Source organism: Dendrobium catenatum, unplaced genomic scaffold, assembly GCF_001605985.2.
Source record: "Dendrobium catenatum unplaced genomic scaffold, ASM160598v2 fragScaff_scaffold_627, whole genome shotgun sequence".
In the NCBI taxonomy this organism is placed as follows: domain Eukaryota; kingdom Viridiplantae; phylum Streptophyta; class Magnoliopsida; order Asparagales; family Orchidaceae; genus Dendrobium; species Dendrobium catenatum.
The window spans coordinates 1,403,060-1,417,356 of record NW_021319089.1 but is presented as its reverse complement, the minus strand read 5'-3'; the positions used below and the strand labels follow the sequence as shown (position 1 = coordinate 1,417,356).

At 33.1% G+C, this 14,297-nt stretch overlaps 1 protein-coding gene across 1 annotated transcript; it reads right to left on the bottom strand.

Moving 5' to 3' along the window:
* Window positions 1-1,032: 1,032 nt before the first annotated feature.
* Window positions 1,033-4,858, bottom strand: LOC110112697 (tetraspanin-8-like). The gene is made up of 2 exons (XM_020845003.2): window positions 4,142-4,858; window positions 1,033-1,554 (listed from the first exon to the last, which is right to left on the bottom strand). The coding sequence occupies exons 1-2, from the start codon at window positions 4,640-4,642 to the stop codon at window positions 1,240-1,242; spliced, it is 816 nt and encodes a 271-aa protein (XP_020700662.1). The 5' UTR covers window positions 4,643-4,858; the 3' UTR covers window positions 1,033-1,239.
* Window positions 4,859-14,297: the final 9,439 nt, after the last annotated feature.

Here is a 14,297-nt window from a genome sequence, read left to right as displayed (position 1 = left end):
GGTTGTTAAACCAACAGTTAAGGTGAAACAGTAAATGAGCATTAATGGAAGTTTTCATTATCTCAAGCGTGATTACATCATCCCTATTTATAGGGGTTTAAGTACAGGTTTAACCTCTCTAACTACACTACACGTGTACATTGGTTATTGGTAGTTGTACTTTCTTGATTTTTGGATGCTTCTAGATTCTTGTTGTCTAATACAAATATCAACAGCTTGCGTGTTTAATAAGATCAGCTTGACAAATGCATCGTTGAACTAAAAAAAGTTTAGACAAAGATCAAACTATTTTTAAATAACCTAACGCTGCATCATCATTCCAATTGTCTTCCCCACAAACGGTCACCTTTAATAATAAAGCAGAAATAGAAAGCTTTGCATTCACGACATTCAAAAAGAAAAATGCAAACGTAACCACTCAAATTACAGCTACAATCCACCAACCGCATGACAAAGTCAAAAAAAGAGATTCTTCTATCTTAAAGCGATCAAACTTTCAATAATACAATGATTCATGATGCCCCATCAAAGAAAGTTGCCATCCCTTTCAAAAATACTGTTTTGTGTTTTTTATTAGGAAAATATCTCAGAATTATTAAATTTAGTTTTATCAATTATACTTTATATTCACTTCTATCAAAATAAATTCAATGATTTTTAGATCCATCATAACAAAATATTTGATTAAAATATCTTAATCAAAATCTGATCATGAAAATCTCAAAATTGGCTTTGTTTGGGATAATTTTTTGCCCCTACTTTTTCGCTGCTTTAAAAAAAATTATAATATAAAGCTGCCAAAGAAATAAGAAAATTGTCCCCAATGAAGCCTTACTTTGAGATGAGTATCATTCATAAAGAATCAATCAAAATTACCAATTTAATCCAATTATTTTAAAACTAATTTGAATCAAAAGGAGGGATTCACTCTCAAAACCAAGAAAGCAACTTAAAAGATCTTCATCAAACTAAGCAAACAGACATTCAACTACATAAAAACTTTTAAGAAACAAACATTCCCACCTTGTTTTATGACTAATAAACCAAATAAGCACCATTCATCACCTATATGCAAAAGTTAATTCATGAAAATAGTTTCCACATAACAAGCAAATCCAAACTGCTATCTCATACAGAAGATGAGAACAAGCTAAAGCATCAACAATAATACAATACTAGTGATATATCCTACTCAAAAGTTTTAAAATTTACAAAGAAACACAAGTGATCTATTTCCTTCTACGCGTTCCCTCCCTTCCATCCTTGGAAATTGTTTCGCCTATTGTTCCTGAAGGCACAGCAACCAATAGAGTAGACTATCACCAGAAAGATGAGGAAGACTATATTCACAATAGCCACCTTTTTCCAGTCATTCTTGAGGTTGGCAAGAACACCAGCTTTACAGGACTGACAATCATAGCATAAAATAGATGGGTCATTCTGCCAAGTGTTACAGTCAGTGATAGAGGAGTTCGTGAAGCCTTGGGGCTTATTCCACGCAGTTTCGTTTACAAAAGTGAAGTTACAAGCAGTGGGAGGCGTACAGCAACCAGACTGGATAAACAAAATTATATTCCATTAAGCATTGTACAGTATAAATGATAGGGTGGTTGAAACATTGAAATTGAATATCTGCATTGTGACATTTGAAGAAAACATACAGAGAAGTAGAAAAATGACATGGTATAGCAGAGAGGAAGAGAAGACGAGAATTGAATGGAAATTTTCTCTTCCTCTCTATTGGTATGCCACTTGGCATTTACTTAAGAAACCAATAGAACTTTTCAAACCAAAACTTAAGATAAAGATCTAGAGTTCTAAATTGATGTGGAAACCGAATATTTTATAAAAAGAGAGAGTTGACTAATCCCTTTTTAAGGGTGTAATTATTGTTCAAAGCTTATTATGGCACCTTTTTTTTTCATAAGCTGATTATGGCACCTTAACACTTCATAGCAAAGAGATTTTTAACAAATTCAAACTCAGGGACATGTTTTTTATCAGTCCAGAAAAAAACAGTAATTGCAAGTGATTTCCAAGGAAATAATAATATTTAATGAACGTTATTTGTAAAACTGAATGATTCTTTAAGTAATATGAGAGTTAAAATGATAAATTTCGTATAAGAAAGCTAAAAACTATAACAACAAAAATAACATAAGAGAAAATACTGAAATCAATGAAGCCAAAATGGAAAACCAAGATGAGATATCACTGCAATAGTTTTCCCTAGGCCAGATTAGTATGAGGGTTTAATTGGGCTTCCATTAAGTAATGCCTTTTAAACAGTAATGTCGAAACCATAACATTCCCAAACATCTTCTAAACAGAGAATGCTAGTCTAAATATGCAGAACAATAACAATGCCAAATATATCTTTAGAATGATCAAATCATCTTATACCATAAAAGTGTAATGATTTTTATGTGCAAGACATGCAAGAAAAATTTAAGAATCATTCTTCATAGTTTTGTGGACTTAAGATAATATTACCTTAATGGACTAAAAAGGGAAGATAACAAAGGGAATTAAGCCAAATATTTAAGAGTAATGCTAATGGGTTTTATGTATTCTTGTTCATTGGTGATAAGTAAAACTATTCCATACATACTGATGTGATGCATAAGAATTGAGAAAAACCAATTGTATGACTAGTTTTGTTTAGGAAGTATAATCAATAATTAATAACCTTGTGGACATCAAAACACAGAACAAACAAGTTGAAAAGAAACAAATTGCACTTTGCTGTTCATTTTTTCACACACACACAGTCACTCTCTCTCTCTCTCTAAAAAGAAAAAAGAGGCCTATAGAGGTATATACAAGTGATTCTAAGCTTTCGGTTGTCACTGCCAGCCCGTGCTTAAATGCACTAACCTGCTTATTTCTAACAATTGCACTTCAATGCTCTGCTATCCATCCAAAAACAAATATAAATAAAAGTTGAGAAGGTTAGCATTCATTGATAGAAATAATTATCCGCCAAGAAACCCTTAACAACTCTTAAAGTCAATTTGCTATGATTGCACAGTATCAGAAACTCACAGCAGTTTAAAACTGAGACTGAGAAACGCCACTCCATGCTTGTACACGACACTAAATCACAAGCGAATGGGATGATATTACAGATAAAGTCATTTATAGGAAACTGGGATCAAAAGTGTTAAACATTCTTAGTATTCTTAAAAATCAGAAATAAAAAGAGAAACCTTCTCTATGAAGATCAACTTCAATTATATTAAACCATCAACAAAATTAAAATTATGCTAAAACCATCTAAACTAAATTGTATAATAAAGAACGACAACAAAATGAAGAACCGAAAGATTTAATAAAAACTATGCAGGGATCAAAAAGTTGTCGAAAGTGGAGCAGTTACAACTGAAAAAGAACCATAACGGAGTTTTAGTACAAAATTTTTTATTTTTGTATAAAAAAGCCGTCCCAAAGGCAAGCCTAAATCACAAGCGAATGGGATGATATTACAGATAAAGTCATTTATAGGAAACTGGCATCAGAAGTGTTAAACATTCTTAGTATTCTTAAAAATCAGAAATACACAGAGAAACCTTCTCTATGAAGATCAACTTCAATTATATTAAACCATCAACAAAATTAAAATTATGCTAAAACCATCTAAACTAAATTGTATCATAAAGAACGACAACAAAATGAAGAGCCGGAAGATTTAATAAAAACTATGCAGGGATCAAAAAGTTGTCGAAAGTGGAGCAGTTACAACGGAAAAAGAACCATTTATCCACAAAGAAAAAAAAGATCTTGAACACTAATTACAGAAGTTCAAATACTAAACAAATAAACACAAACGAAAGCACAACCGGTAACATGTAAGTCAACTAATAAAGAAAAAAGTTAAGAAAAAGAAAATTTTACCAAGGAATCATAACAATTTCCAAGAAAAAAGATAAAAAAAGAAGACAAAAAGTAAAAGGAAGACCCAATCAAATTAAACTTGCAGATGACCAAAAACACAAATCCCCTCACCCAAACAGTATTACTGTAAGCTGTAAGATCTCAAACTTGTAACAAAAAGTACCTTCATCAGTTAAAAATAAATCAAGGACTTAAAATAGTTCTGTAAGATTGAAAGAACGTGAGGAAGATTTGAAGATCGGCATACCTGAAGGGGGGTAAGGTTATCATTAACAAATTGATCAAACGTCTGGTTCTTCTCGCTTAAACTGTTGCAGACTTTGCTATCACGAATACAACTCCGAATCTTAGCCCAGTTCCCCTCGTTTAATACCCGTTTCTGTAGCCAATTAGAGTAATCACCGAGTCGATACTCCTTATACCCGCGACCAGAGACGACCTCGCCTGCACCCTTGTTGGTTACAACAAAGGCGAAAATAGTGAAGCAGAAAACAAGCAAGATGAGAGCAAACATGACAAAAAGGTAAATCCAGAGAAGCCACGAAACACTGCAACAAGCGCCGATGAGGCCTGCGAGGGAGACGACCAAAAGAAAAACTCCAAGGGCGATCAAAGGCCGTTCCAGAAACTTCTCACAGTCGGTGCTCGCGCGTGTGCTGAGCCAGATTCCCGCCCCAAGGATCGGGATCGAGAGGAGAAATGTGAGGAAGTTGAGAATGCCGATTAGGTTATTGCTGAACCGCACCATCTTCGTGACAAAATTTGAAACTTGGGAACGGACAACTGAAACTTAGGAGACGGATTGATGATGGAAGAGATTGTGGGGAGTAAAGAAAGAGAGGAGTGGGAAGGATTTATACCGTAAAGGTTAAATCTGAAAGGAAGGAACTGAGAAAAGAGAAGGGATTGGGGAAAAAGATCGAAGGGTTTTTGCGGTTACTGAAAGGATAGAGACGCTAACACGTTTTTTTCATTTATGGTCTGTGTGCTCTTCATATGACCACTTGTCAGCAGTGTATTAAGCACTTAACGCGTAAAACTAATTCTATTACAATAAAATAAATACCTATTACAAAAAGGGTAAAAAAAGCAAGAGATATAAAATATATACAATTAAATTATTACTAAAAAGGTAAAAAAAGAAAATGAATTTAAAAAATTAGGTTTTGATGGGAACATTTTTTTTTAACAAGAACAATACTATCAAGCCTTTATCTCACTACGTGGGGTTCACTAATGTTGCGGGCTAGAATATACGCGGCGGTAGAGTTAGAAAATTTTCGTCTGAGTATTGTACGAATATCTAGCACACACAAAAAGAAGATAAAAGAACACCATATTTTTTACGTGGAAAATCCTAAAAAGAAAAAAAATCATGGGGCCACGCCCAGTTGAAAAGTTCCACTATTGTAGTTTGAGATAAAAGAGATTGATTTGTCCAACAAGTTAGGACGATCAGATTACAATGAGTTTCTTCTGAATTGAAATTCAGTTACAAAGTCGAGCAGAGTTCAGGCGTCACTCGAGCGTCCGGCGGGATTCTGGCGTCGTTCTGACGATGGGAAGAACTCCGGCGGTGGTCGAGGAGGAGTTGTTCTCTCCTCTCCTTCTCTTCTCTTCTTCTCTTCTTCTTCTCTTCTTCTCTTCTTCTTCTCTTCATCTTGCTTGGGTTCTCTCCTCATGAGAAATGAGGGCTCTATTTATAGTTTTTTTGGAGTGGCATAGCTCGTAAAAAGGTGTGAGATCAGGGGCAAATAGGGAGTGGCCAAATGGACGGCTGATATTGAATCCTTCGATCATGCAGCGTTCGTTGGACATTTGAAGGCCTTAGTGATGTCAGAATACAGTAATCTTGGGCTCGTTGGATTTGTCTCATCGAGCCGTTCGATTCGACTATAAGCTCGTTAAAATTGGAGATCGTTTAGTAACTCAAATTGTGGTATGAGCTTTCCAACAGCACTTCGGGCGCTTGATTTGGGCTCATTCGGGCTCGAATTGAGTTGAATTTGGTGTCGTTGTGTTTGTATTTCCGAGAACGCTCAGTTTGACTATAAGCTCGCTAAAATCGGAGTTCAGATGCTCCCGAATTTAATTTTTGAAGTTTCCGGTTCGATTTTGCCTTGAGATTCGTGCTTGATCACAACAATTTTTGGAGAATATATCAACTACATAAATTTTTTTCTCATTATGTCATGCTAAAATTAAAATTTTCCTTTAAATATCATAAAAAAAGACCATTTTTGCTATTTTTTTCTTTTTTTTGCATTGAGAAAATTAGTCAAAATAATATACGTTAAAATTATGATTTTTATACAACATTTTTTAAAATTTATTATTAAAAAGTTATTTTTGAAAAATATATTTAAAATTATAGTTAATATATGATCTTTTAAATTTCTTATTATGTCATGTTAAAATTAAAATTATCATTTAAATATAATAAAGAATGACCATTTTTGCTATTTTTTCTTTTTTTTTGCATTGAGAAAATTAGTAAAAATAATATACATTAAAATTATGATTTTTATGCAAAGTTTTTAAAATTTTATTATTAAAAAGTTATTTTGAAAAATATATTTAAAATTAAGTTAATATATGATCTTTTAAAAACATAAGCAGAAAAATATAAATTATCTCAAACAAAATATTAGTATAAAAAATTTAATGTAAGCATCATTGAGGACAATAAGAGATGTTAATTTGAATGCAAGAGATGGGCTGAGTTAAATATAGAGAATTCCGTGTGACACTCGCACATCATCAGCGTCATAATATTCAAAACTCAAACTATCGTAGCCCTAAGAGAAAGCCCACTTATCAAATCAGAGCAACACATTGAAGGATTTGGAAATTGCTAGAAGCACAACCACCAACTAAGAAGTTTATAACAATAACAATATCAAGTCTTTATCCTATTATGAGGGTCGCCGCTATATGAATCTTTTTTCTCCATTGTGTCCTTAGCTTAGAATCTTCCATTAGGCCGATATTATTCTAAAAGTAGAGTTCTCGTCTTTTGTCTAATCTATTGCTTTGATACCATTTATAACAGCTCAAATTTCAACAGATAGATTATTCTGTGCGGATTCCGGACGGCATCCGGAGATCAACCATAACGTTTTATGTCATTTTTTTGTCCAGTATCGCTTTGTACCGGGTAACTTGACGTGTTATGGTTAGTCTCCAGGCCATTCGGTGTACGCACAGAATGATTTCTCGAAAAGGGGCATTTAAAAAATAGATGGCGATGAGATTAACGAGATAGTTTACAAATATTATAGCCTCTATCCATGTTGATGTCTCTAGAGATATGATTGTTCACTATTTTTAAGCCTCTTTGAATAAGTCAATCAGGTTTCGTTTGGATAATTTTTTTATTGCCTTTTAAAACAAATTTTTAGCACAAAAAATTCTATTTCAAAATATTTTCTTACTTAAAAATTGTTTAGAAAGCAACAAAACAGCTGTCCCAAACGTCCATGATAATCCAGGTTTAGCACACTGAAGAAGAGGACGAATTATTACGTCCGGTGATCGGACTGTCCGGATACAAATCCAAATGCGTCACATCACCCGGATACACTAGGCCCCAGATGTATCTGGATGACGTGGCGCATCTGAATTTTTATCCAGACGTATCCGAACATCGGACATAATAATTTTTCAGCTTTCTTCGCATTTTCAAAGGGGAAGCTAAGCCCACATGAGAGCTTATCAGGTCCCCCATTATTGCTTATGCCATAATAAATAAAAATATCACATTGAAGAAGACGTTTCACTGAAGAGGCGCCTGAGCGTCCGGAGCGGAGCCGGCCGGGCCAACCAACCTGGCTTAGTTTAGGATATTCCATTATTTTTTTATCCCTGAAATTATTTTTTGACATTCTTGATACAATTTTAATAACTATGGATCCAAACAAATCTCTACCATCAAATTCGAGCAAATTTGAAGAATTCAAAGCATAATTTTTAACTATTTGTGCTTCAATCCAAGCATTGACTTTATGAAAAGCTGAAATTATAATTAAGGATATTTTATTTCTTTCTAAGCTTTATAAGAAGATTTATGTTGACTTCTAGAAAGTGATCATGCCGTATATATTTTTTTTTAAATTATAAATTTATGCCATGAAGCTTTTTGACAAATTAAAATTAATATGTCATCAAAAAATTATATTGATCAAGCACAAATCTCAAGGTAAAAATCGATTTGGAAACTTCAAAAATTAAGTTGGAGACCATATGAACTTCGATTTCAGCAAACTTATAGTCAAACTGAACGTCTTGGAAATACGAACCCAGCGAAACTAAATTCAATTCAATCCGAGCCTAAACGAGCCCAAATCAAAGACCCGAAGCGCATTTGGAATGTTCAATCCATAATTTGGATTACCAAACAACTTCCAAATATGTCGTGCTTATAGTTGAATCGAGTGGCTCGACGAGACAAACCCAACGAGCCGGAGATCACCAAATTTTGATATCAATAAGACATTCAAATGCTCAATAAACGGACCACGATTAAGGGATTCAACATTGGTCGTCCAATCAAATCACTCCTAATTTACTCTTGATCTTCCTCCTATTTATTGAACATGTCACTCTCAAAAAATTATAAATAGGCCCTTCATTTCTCATGAGAGGGGACCCCAAGCAAGAAGAGAAGAGAAGAGAAGAAGAGGAGAAAAAAAGAAATAAAAGGAAGAGACTCCTTCTCAACCAACACCGGACTTCCACTCGGCAGTTGACCGACGCCGGAGTTCTACCCGATTGCCAACTGATGCCGGAATTAAGCAAGGAAGCAAGAAGAGAAGGAAGAGACTCCTCCTCGACCACCACCGTACTTCCACCATACTACCGACTAACGCCGAAATGACAGCCGACTGACGCCGGATTTCTGCCTGATAGTTAATTGAAGCAGGATTTCCGCATGAACACCAGAACGTCGCCGGATTTTCGATCTCATTTGTAAGTGAATTTCATCCTGGGAGTTGATTATTGTAATCTGATCATCCTCGATTTCAAGGACAAGTTAGCCACTTGTAATCTAAGCAAACACTAGTGAAATCCTTCAAACTAAGCGTGGCCCCTATGATTTTTTCTCTTTTCCAGGGTTTCCACATAAACGTTATGGTGTTTCATTTTATTATGTTTGTGTACTAGATATCCGTACAAGGCTAAAACGAAAACTTTTCAAACTCGATTGCCGCGTATATTCTAGTCCGGAAGAAAAATATATTTTCAAACGACACAAAGTTTGATATATAAAAATAAAGGAAAGATAATACATCTGGAAATAGTTCACATGCACAAGATAAACCTCAAGGAAATATTTGATTAGGAATCTTTCAAAATTAAATATAGGATCATCTGAACTCTAATTTCAACAAACTTATTGTCGAACTGAATTTTGCAATGGGATGAATCCATCGATACTGCAAGTGTTCCGATCTAATTTCAAATTAGTTGAAATCAAGTATTTGAATCATACTTGGAGGTTTTGAGACATTTAAAAAAGGACCGCATGATCTCCAAACCTAATGTGCTTATAGTTAAATCAATCGACTAGGCAAGACGTATTAAGGATCCTAAAATCATTCGATTCTAGCATAAAAAAACCATTTAAATATTAAATAAATGATATACAATCAAGGGGATCAATATTGATGGTTTGGTGGAGCATTTTGGATTCAAACCAAATTTATTAAAATGCCAATCTCCAAAAGGCTATAAATAGAGGATCTCATTTTTATAGGTAGGGAGGTTCAAGAGTTGAAAGAGCTAAATATCTTTATTATAATTTCCAGCGATAACCGTCGACAACCACCACTACAAAAAAGTTAATGCCTTCATGGCATTTTATAGCAGTGGTTTTAAATAGACCGCTATAGTTAGATATAAATAGTGGTTAAATTTACCGTTTAAAAGTTGAAGGAACCTTCAGCATTTATCTTCATTATCGCCCAACTTCTGTCGTCTGATTATTGACATTTGATTATTAACATATAACCTTGTCGTTGGGTTTTACTTGTCACTTTTAGACATCTAATTTTTGTAATCCCTGCATCAAGTGATAGATAACTGTACTCAAGTAAGCATAATTCCCATAATCTCATCTTACAACTCTCTTTGGCCTATTGGTTGAGAGCTTTGACTTCCAACTAAGAGGTTCAGGGTTTGAGTCTATGTGTATGCGTTGTGTGTGTGAGTTTGCCTTAAATGGCCTAAATGTCCCAAAAAAAAAAAAAAAAATCTCATCTTCATTAATTGCGAGTAAGGGAGGATCTTATATCTTCCTTAATATAGTGGATTTTTGCAACTGGGCTAGCTAGGCCCCATGATTTTTCTCTTTTTGGTTTTCCAAGTAAAAAAAATTATGATATCTCACAACTTTTATCCGTATGTGTTTAATTTTTGTCCATATCAAAAATTTAAACTTATAGTCTACTGTCATAAACTTTCTAACACAATCACACGTAAACAAGATTATTCATATTAGTACTTGAATTATATTATTTTTTCTCCTACACTTATACACTTGATTTTTGAGTATAATTTAGTAGTTTAGTCAATGTATTTTTAAACTTCATTCCAAATTTTATGATAGTATTTTAAATTATTTGATTGGTATGATGCCTTTTTAAAATCATATATTGACAAAAAAACTCCTAATGAGTATAAAAAAAATAAATTGAGAATTGCATCCAATGATAAGAAGAAAACAACACTTTCTATTTGCTTGTGACAAAATTTTCATAGTTTTACTTTTAAGAAAGTTTTCATAATTCTATTTGATTATAATCCTCTTTCTATAAAAAAAAAATTGTGGTGAGAATCAATATTTCACCATGTGATATGCTTCATTGTTTCATTAAAAAGAAAATTATCATTTTGTGTTTTTTAAAGAAAAAATTATAATATCAACAATAACTTTCAAAATTTTAATTTTTCCTAAAAAATTATACAATTAATTTCGAAACAACAACAACCGCCTCAAATGAAATCAATAGCTCTGAAATGAAAGATCATTAAGGATCTTCTTTTCCATAGAAATCTTTGCATGAAGCAATGAAGTTTCTTACTTAGATTTCATTTGAGATAGTTTTCTTACTGTTTTATAAAGCTGCTATAGAGAAAATAAATTTTTAAAGTGATTATAAAAATAAAATTTTAGTACAAAATTTTTTCTTGAAAGCAACAAAAAATAGTAGCCAAATAAAAATTATGATTATGATGATTTGCTAAAAAAATTAGTCAAAAAATCTATCCCAAACAAACCTTAGTGATAAAATGAAGAGAGAGTCTCCTTCATATATAGTCAAATAAGCCAGATCCTATTCAATCCTCTAAATGCCCTTCATTCTCTTGTTTTCCAATCTCCTCCCACCAATATAATAAACAGGCGATGAGCAAAAGCTTCTGCAAAGGTGGAATGGACTTGTTCAACCACATGCTGATATTCAAATATGGAACTTTGATTCAAATTTGATACGAAAAATTTAGATTTAGGTTGACACGAGAATAATGATTTAATTGTTTGATTTTATTTTTAATGAAAAGTGTATAAAAAGTTAAAAATTTTAAATTATTTTTATTGATTTGGTGTATTCAAATTAAGGCCATGGTGTCAATTTTCGATTGATTTGATTATAAACCTTTACAATATAATTATTTTCATGGCATATCTTGTCGAGTAAAATTCTGATTTGGTCAGGTTGGATTCAGGTTGATATTTTTACCTGTATATTCGACGGGTTGGATTCGATTTCTGGGCGTAATTCGGCTTTTAAATTAAGTGCATAACTATTTTCTTAGTGTGACACAAATTAAAGCTTTCATTTGAGACATTTTCTTATTGCTTTATACAACTGCTTTTTAGCACAAATTTTTTTTTTGAAAACAACAAAAAAGCAATAGTAAAAAATTATCTTAAATGAAGCCTAATGCTTTGTTTATAACTGCTCTTTTATTGCTTTTTAAAACAGCTTTCTAGTGCAAAAATTTTTAATCATAAAAAATTTTGTACTATGAAACTGCTTTAAAAAGTAATAAGAAAGCCATCCCTAATAAGCCTATATGTTCTATAAATACCTTTTACTTTTTCAATCTAAATTTGCGGCTAATATTGATGGTTTCAAAATGTTTATGTTTTTTATCATAAAAAGATAAAATATTCACTAATTTAGAATTTATAAATAAGTGCATTATTATAGTAACCATCTTGCTAATATCAAATTATATAGAATAATTCTAACAAATAATATTTTTAATGTTGAATTCCAACAATTTTCATATTAGATCAAATAATTTACTTATGCTCAGTAAAAGTGTGCCGCAGGAACAATGGAATCAGAATCGGTTCGTGCAAAAGCCGGTTATGAATTTTAATCTTTATAAAAGCGGCTGAAAATTTTAACGGAACAAAAGATTTTGTTCAGATAATCTCATCAAAATTTTATCAAATGAATTTTAATTTTATTTTATTTATTTTTAGATAAATCAATTATAAAAGTAAATTAATTATTCATATATTCAAGACATCATAAAATAAATCTATAGTATTTTAAAATTTATCCTAAGTTTTGATTAGGATATTCAAATACAAATTTTCACAATTTCCAGCGAAAATAAGTAAAATTAGATGAAATGAATAAGTGCACAAAGACGATAAATGAAGCTTCGAGATTGCCCAAAACCCCAACAAAAATGCACGATTGATGAGAGGGAAGACAAAGAATCTTAGGGCTAAGAGGGCTTGTTTATTTTTGATATGACACTAAAAATTATCTTGATTGTGCATGAATCTCGAGGTATATTTAAGTTGAAAACATTCAAAATTAAATTTGGAATCATTCAAACTTTGATTTAAGCAATCTTATAGCCAAACTGAATGTCTAGAATAGACGAATCAAACTACATCAAAATTGGTCCAATTCGAGCCCAAATGGGTCCAAAACAAGGAACTGAAAAACATTTGAAAGTTTAAAGTATAAATTGGATGACCATATAAATATAGTATGCTTATAGTCAAATCGAACGGCTTGATGATACGAATCCGATATTTTACGAATCCAACACTCAATATCGCTTAATTCATTTGAGCATATAAATGTTTGAAAAATGCTCTATAATCGAGGGGATCAATATGAGTTGTCTGATGGAGTACTATGAATTATCCACAAATCTTTTTCATATTTACAGAACATGTCACTCAAAAAAATATATAAATAAACCCTCACTTCCCACATGAAAGGGTGCTTGGACCTTTGTAAACTTGAACCTTTGGCTAGAGATGGGAAAAAGCTCTTAGGCTTCAAGGTCCTAGAGTTTTACCCAAGCACCAATATCGGCGAACTTCCGTCAACCACCTCAGGAACACCACCTGGTTGCTGACCATCGCTGGACAACCGCCCTTCCGCTGATCGCCATCGAATCACCGTCCGTTTGCCTATGGACCACTGTCTGTCCGCCAATTGCCACTGGACCTCCACCAGGTTGTCGATTGTTGCCAGACTTCGACCACTGTCACTTGCCTACTACGGTCCCTTCGACTTCCATTGCTCGTAGAAAAATGTTTGTCTAACCTCCATAGCATGCCAACTACGATCCCTTCGACCCCTATCGCTAGCTGACTATGGCTCCTTTGACCATCGTCATCCGTCGACTACAATTCGCTTCTACCACTATCATCCGTCAACTATGATCCCTCAGAACATCGTCGCCTAACGACTATGATCCCTCGGACAACTGTAGCCCGCCGACTACGATCTTTCTGACCTTGATTGTCGACCAACTACATTCACTTTAACCATCGAGCATTTGGTCTTACGATGATTGACGATGATTGTAGGTGAATTTTTAAGTTGGAGCACATTAGCAACAACATTTACAGGAGAAGTGTAGTAAGAAAATGCCGAATATATTGGCATTTGCTTGGAATGCGCCAGCCTTTATGGCGCATTGCAAAATGAGCCTGATTCAAATTAGTTGAAATCAAGCAGTGGATTTTTGCAACTGGGCTAGCTAGACCTCATCTTCATTAATTGCGAGTAAGGGAGGATCTTATATCTTCCTTAATATAGTGGATTTTTGCAACTGGGCTAGCTAGACCCCATGATTTTTCTCTTTTTGGTTTTCCAAGTAAAAAACATTTTGACATCTCACAACTTTTAACCGTATGTGTTTAATTTTTGTCCATATCAAAAATTTAAATTTATAGTCTACTGCCATAAACTTTTTAACACAATAATACATAAACAAGATTATTCATATTAGTACTTAGAATTATATTATTTTCTCTCCTACACTTATACACTTGATTTATGAGTATAATTTAGTAGTTTAGTCAATGTATTTTTAAACTTCATTCCAAATTTTATGATAGTACTTTAAATTATTTGATT

Bases quoted from the DNA above. Each gene is read 5' to 3' on its own strand.
- LOC110112697 (XM_020845003.2), bottom strand. From the start codon at position 4,642: ATGGTGCGGTTCAGCAATAACCTAATCGGCATTCTCAACTTCCTCACA. The intron at 1,555-4,141 runs GTATGCCGATCT...TTGTTTATCCAG, and splicing joins ATAACCTTACCCCCCTTCAG to TCTGGTTGCTGTACGCCTCC.